General features: G+C 47.3%; 1 protein-coding gene across 1 annotated transcript in view; it reads right to left on the minus strand.

Annotated features, from left to right (window-relative positions):
- Positions 1-2340: 2340 nt before the first annotated feature.
- The window catches only part of ECEL1 (endothelin converting enzyme like 1), a gene marked incomplete at both ends in the record, with an annotated part of 53494 nt that continues 49237 nt past the window's right edge, over positions 2341-6597 (minus strand). Inside the window, 3 exon segments of the mRNA XM_083363957.1 lie at positions 2341-2440; positions 3883-3959; positions 5577-5672. Coding sequence (XP_083220083.1) covers positions 2341-2440; positions 3883-3959; positions 5577-5672 — 273 coding nt within the window.

Here is a 6597-nt window from a genome sequence, read left to right on the forward strand (position 1 = left end):
GGGAAAAGGAGGGAGAGGAAAAGAAAGAGAGAGGGAGAAAGAACGAGGATTGTATGTGTGTGTGCACACAGGCGTGCAGCTGCCTGGCTGAGCATGAATTTCGCCTACCTTCTCTAACGCCTGCGCACAAGGGAGGGGTAGGACTACAATTCCCACCGTTCCCGAGCGGTGATGACTTCTAGGACTTCCAATCTCAACCACAAAGTTGGGAAAAAAACCCCAACATGGATCTCCCATCAAACTACACCGGAGCCCACGGCGTAGATTCCCGCTGTTTCAGCTAAAGTCTGGATCCATCTTACGCTAAGCCCCCTTATAAGCTTAAAAAAAAATAAGCTTAACCAAAATCCCTTAAGAGGGAATTTTCTGCCTGGTGTGGCCCCAATTCCAGCTCTCTATGCATTTGGTCTTCAGGCAATTCTCACCTCCAGTGTCTCAGGGGCTGCCCCAAAGAAGAGGCAGTCAAGCTCTTCTCCAGAGCGCCCGAAGGCAGGACAAGAAGCGACCGATGGAAACTAACCAAGGAGAGAAGCAACCTAGAACTAAGGAGAAACTTCCTGACAGTGAGAACAATTAACCAGTGGAACAACCTGCCTCCAGAAGTTGTGGGTGCTCCAACACTGGAAGGTTTTTAAGAAAAGATTTGACAAACATTTTGGGGTGATCTAGGGCAGAGATCTTCAATCGTGGCCCTTTTATGACTTGTGGACTTCAACGCCCAGAATTCCTCAGCCAGCTTGGCTGAGGAATTCTGGGCGTTGAAGTCCAGAAGTCATAAAAGGGCCACCACGTTTGAAGACCCCTGATCTAGGATCTCCTGATTGAGCAGGGGGCTGGACTAGAAGACCTCCAAGCTCCCTTCCAACTCTGCTATTCTGTTACTCTGAATTGGAGGGCCATGCTATGGGACTCATCCTGGAGGCTTCTTTCAGAGTTAAGGGCCCAGACCTGATCAGACCAAGCTGGCGTCAGGCCACGATCGTGCTAAAGCAAACAAGCCACGGCAACCTCCAGGCCTTTCCCAAGAACAGAGAAAACTGTGCTTGTGTGGCTAAACCAGGCCTTGCTTGAGCGATAGGACAATTTGTGCTTCTCTGTTCAACACACTCTCTCCAAAAGTCTCGGGCACAGAAGGAAGAAAGGGCCAGCTGGGGAGAAGCAGGGCGGGGGGGGGGGGTTAGACTGAACCCCAATTTTAATCTGGGGTGCTGGTTTGAGGGACACGGTGACCGTCAACAGCTCATGGAAATTTTAGTTTTACAATCCACGTGCCTAAAAGTCCGGTCCATCATCCTGACTCTCCAGGGAGGTAATTCGAGAGCGTGCAGGGAGAAAAGTTAAAAAAACATAATATTTTTCTTTTTTTTTTAAAAAAAAAGGTTTACAGCAAATTATAATTAATTACAAAACGCCATTCTGTTGGTCCAGCTGAATTTTTAAAAATAAAATGAAATCAAAACACCGAAAGGATAGTATTGAAACCAGCGGAGGCATCAAGTATAGGCAGTCCTCAACGTACGACCACAGAAATTCCATTGCTAAGCAAGGCAGTTGTTAAGTGAGTTTAAGTTTATGACCTTTCTTGCCACGGGTGTTAAGCGAAGGGATGCCGTCGTTCGGTGAATCGTCTCGTCGTGAAAGCGAATCCAGATCCCCCCCAACCCCGTTGACTTTGCTTGTCAGAAGCCGGCTGGGAAGGTCGCAAATGGTGGTCCCGTGATCCTGGGGCACTGCGACCGTCATAAATATGAGTCCATTGCCGAGCCTCTGAATTTCGATCCCGTGACTACGGGGATGCAGTGTTCAGGTTGTGAGTCCTGGTTGTAACTCACGTTTTTCGGGGCCTTGGCTAAATGAACGGTCGTACGTTGAGGACTACTCGTAGCTTTGGAACTTGAACTGCGTGAGCACAATAAACTAGAATAGCAAAACACCAATAATAATAATAATAATAATAATAATAATAATAATAATAATAATAATAATAAAAAATGGGGTCTGGAGGCAGAGCAGAAAAGCTTTGGCAGGGTCCAAAACGGACAGTAGTAAAATGTCCCTCTGGAAGCGGTTCCGTTTGTGTCCTGAGCGATTGTACAGATGGAAAGACATCACCGGGGTTGCGTTAGACTTGTGTTACCTATTTTTACTCTGGTGTCCCAAAGATTTTGGGGTGCAGGGGGGGGCTGTTGGCAGGCGTGGGCCTATCCCTGGAGCCCAGGCCACTCTAGGAATTTTAGGAGGACTTCTCTCCTCTCCCGCTGCCTGGCCCGTGTGTTGATGGATGCCGGCCACTGTGTTGAGGGAGGCTGGGTGCAGGCGGGGACGGGGCACGTGGACGCTTCACCAGACGGAGCACTTCTGGGTGGGGTTCATGGGGGAGTCCTTGGGACAGTGGAAGACCCGTCCAAACTCCTCAAACTGGGAGACGCTGCCCAGCACTCTGCAAAGGGGAGAGAAGAGAGGAGGAAAAGGGGAGGATTGGGGAGATCAACCGGCTGAGTGGGAAGAAAGTTAGCCTCCAGGAGCCCCCAAGTCAGGAGGAAGGTGGAGCAATCAGGTCCAAAGGCTGAAGGGTGTGTGCACCGAGAGTCCGTGGGAAAGGCGTCAGGCTAGAAACCAGGAGACAGGGAGTTCTAGTCCTGCCTTAGGCGTGAAAGCTGGCTGGGTGACTTTGGGCCAATCACCAGGAAATTTGGGTTCTAGTCCTGCCTTAGACAGGAAAGCCAGCTGGGTGACTTTGGATGAATCACTAGGAGATTGGGAGTTCTAGTCCTGCCTTAGACAGGAAAGCCAGCTGGGTGACTTTGGATGAATCACCAGGAGATTGGGAGTTCTAGTCCTGTCTTAGACATGAAAGCCAGTTGGGTGATTTTGGGCCAATCACCAGGAGATTGGTAGTCCTGCCCTAGACATAAAGGCAGTTGGATGACTTTGGATGAATCACCAGGTGATTGGGAGTTCTAGTCCTGTCTTAGACACGAAAGCCAGTTGGGTGATTTTGGGCCAATCACTAGGAGATTGGGAGTTCTAGTCCTGTCTTAGACATGAAAGCCAATTGGGTGATTTTGGGCCAATCACCAGGAGATTGGGAGTTCTAGTCCTGCCCTAGACATAAAGGCAGTTGGATGACTTTGGATGAATCACCAGGTGATTGGGAGTTCTAGTCCTGTCTTAGACACGAAAGCCAGTTGGGTGATTTTGGGCCAATCACCAGGAGATTGGGAGTTCTAGTCCTGTCTTAGACATGAAAGCCAGTTGGGTGATTTGGGGCCAATCACCAGGAGACTGGGAGTTCTAGTCCTACCCTAGACGTGAAAGCCTGCTGGGTGACTTTGGATGAATTACCATGAGATTGGGAGTTCTAGTCCTGCCTTAGACATGAAAGCCAGTTGGGCGACTTTGGGCCAGTGACTGTCTCTCAACCCAGCCCACCCTACAGGGTTGTTGTTACAGGGAATACAGGAGGAGGAAGGACTATTGGGCACGTTCACCAGTCCCAGTTACCGTATGTATAAAATCAGCGTTCAAATAAAAAAAAAGCAAAACGAAACAATACACTACAATAAAACAGAAGGACAACATAACACAACATACAGTATACACGCAGACAGCAACGAAAAACAAAAGTACAAAACATAAAATAATAAAACAAATAAATCAAAACAAAGTAATAAAACTACTCATCCAAAAAAAAAAAACCCACGTATTTTTGACTTCCTCCCAAACATTTCTCAACTTCCAGCAGCTTCCAACTGTCTGAACTTCAACTCCCAGAATTCCCCAGCCAGGGGCTCTGAGTGGGGAAAGCAGGTCCTCGGGGATATCGTGCCTCTCCCATCTCTGAGCCCAGTCGGGGTCTCCCCCGGATGACCCGGCTGGTACCTGTAATGCTCGGGGGCGTGTTTGTCGGTCAACACCTGGAGATAGATGGACTGTGAGCGCCGTTTAATGCACCAGTTCTGCAGGGAAGAAGGGAGACAGCTTGACGTGGCTCTTGGATCCGTGGCTCGTGTCCCAGAGCACCTTACAAAGAGGCTATGAAAAGGCGGAGACTCTCATCCCCGACCTTAAACCACAGGTAGTCCTTTGACTTGCCACCATACGTTTAGCGACTGCTCGAAGTCGCGACGGCAGTGGCAAGAGTGACTTAGGACTTACGTGTTTTTCACACTTGCAACCGTGGTCACATGATTAAAATTCAGGTGCTTGGCAACTGACTCGTATTTATGACGGTTGCAGTGTCCCCGTGTGTGTGTGCGTGTGTGTGTGTGTGTGTGTGTGCCACGCGATCCCCTTTTGCGACCTTCCGACAAGCAATGGGGAAGCCGGATGCATTTAATAACCGTGCTTTACCAACTTAACTGCTGCGCTGATTCCCTTAACAACGGGGACAAGGAAGGTTGTAAAATGGGGCAAAACTCGCTTAACAAAACTTGCCTAGCAATGGGCTCAATTGTGGTTTTGCAAGTCGAGGACTACTATACATCTAAACGTCAGCCTAAACTTAAGTCTAACGCTGAGCCAAGCTTAACTTTAAACTTAATCCTGGTTTTATGCTGAAACCTAAGCCTAAATTAAGTTTAAACCTGAACTAAGCCTAGTAGGCCAGGGATAGGCAACCTTGGCCCTTTTATGACTCGTGGACTTCAACTCCCAGAATTCCTCAGCCAGCATGGCTCAGCTTGGAAACCTCTCTTTTTCCCCTCAGCGTGGCTGGCTCAGGAATTGTGGGAGTTGAAGTCTACAAATCTTACTAGGCCAGGGGTAGGCAACCTTGGCTCTTTTATGACTTGTGGATTTCAACTCCCAGAATTCCTCAGCCAGCATGGCTCAGCTTGGAAACCTCTCTCTTTCCCCTCAGCATGGCTGGCTCAGGAATTGTGGGAGTTGAAGTCTACAAATCTTACTAGGCCAGGGATAGGCAACCTTGGCTCTTTTAGGACTTGTGGACTTCAACTCCCAGAATTCCTCAGCCAGGCATGCTGGCGGAGGAATTTGGGGAGTTGAAGTCCACGAGTCGTAAAAAGTTCCAAGCTTGAAGACCCCTAATTTACAACCGTATCCGTGACACAATCCGTTGCTAAGCAAGGCAGTTGTCTTTTGGGGCCACATTTCTTAAGTGAATCACCTGGTTGTTAAGTGAATCGGGCTTCCTCCAGGGAATTTTGCTTGTCTGAAGCTAGTCAGGAAAACGGCCGTCCCCTGACTCTGGGCTGTTGCAGCCATCATAAATACAGGCCGGCTGAGTTTAGATCGGGTGGGGGGGGATGCTTCAACTGTTGTGTGAGGACTGATCAAGTTTTTTGCAGGGCCGTCCTATGAACAGTCACTAAATCAGGGGTCTTCAAACTTGGCCCTTTTATGACTTGTGGACTTCAACTCCCAGAATTCCTCAGCCAGCGAAGCTGGCTGAGGAATTCTAGGAGTTGAAGTCCACAAGTCATAAAAGGGCCAAGTTTGAAGACCCCTGCACTAAATGAATGGTCGTAAGCTGAGGACTACCTATAACCACCCCGCCCCATCCCCCTGGTCCTGTTCTGCTCACCAGGGGCCAGCTCCTTGCAGAGGGACCGTACCTGAGCGAAGGCGATGAAGAACAGCTGCTCGTGGGTGTATTTCAGCCACAGGAGGGGGTTTTCCGGGCCGTGTTCCCGCACCCATTTCTGATACGCCTGCAAGAGAAAATTGCATCGGGCAAGTTGGGACACGGCCCATTGCAGGGTGGGAGGGAGGCCGCGGCGGCCATGGGCTGTGGTGGGGTGTGCATTACGATAGGGGTGCATTGCAGGACTTCGATTGTGATGCCGTGCCTGCCACTTTGTGCCTTTTCACCCTCACCCCCCTCTGCAAACAGCCCTAGAAGACCTGCTAGAGCGCAGCTGAAGGCAGATTTAGAACATAGAATAATAGGACGGGAAGGGACCTTTGAGGTCTTCTAGTCTAACCCCCAATATATCTGATTGCATATTGCTTGGAACAGGGCTTGTGTAAGATGATGATCGGGGCTTTTAAAAAGCTTTAAAAGTTGAGATAGGAAGCACACACATAAGATGATAGATAGATGATAGATAAAGATAGATAGATAGATAGATAGATAGATAGATAGATAGATAGATAGATAGACAGACAGACAGACAGACAGACAGACATAGATGTAGATATAGATAAATGTAGATAGATATAGATGTAGATAGATAGATAGAGATAAATGTAGATATAGATATAGATGTAGATAGATAGAGATAGATGTAGATATAGATAAATGTAGATATAGATAGATATAGATGTAGATAGATAGATATAGATAGATGTAGATATAGATAAATGTAGATATAGATAGATATAGATGTAGATAGATAAAGATAGATATAGATATAGATGTAGATATAGATAAATGTAGATATAGATATAGATGTAGATAGATAGATAGATAGATAGATAGATAGATAGATAGATAGATAGATAGATAGACAGACAGAGATAGATGTAGATATAGATAAATGTAGATATAGATATAGATGTAGATAGATATAGATAAAGATAGATAGATAGATAGATAGATAGATAGATAGATAGATAGATAGATAGATATAAAGA

The sequence above is a fragment of the Vipera ursinii genome (assembly GCF_947247035.1).
Source record: "Vipera ursinii genome assembly, chromosome: 5".
Classification (NCBI taxonomy): Eukaryota; Metazoa; Chordata; class Lepidosauria; order Squamata; family Viperidae; genus Vipera; species Vipera ursinii.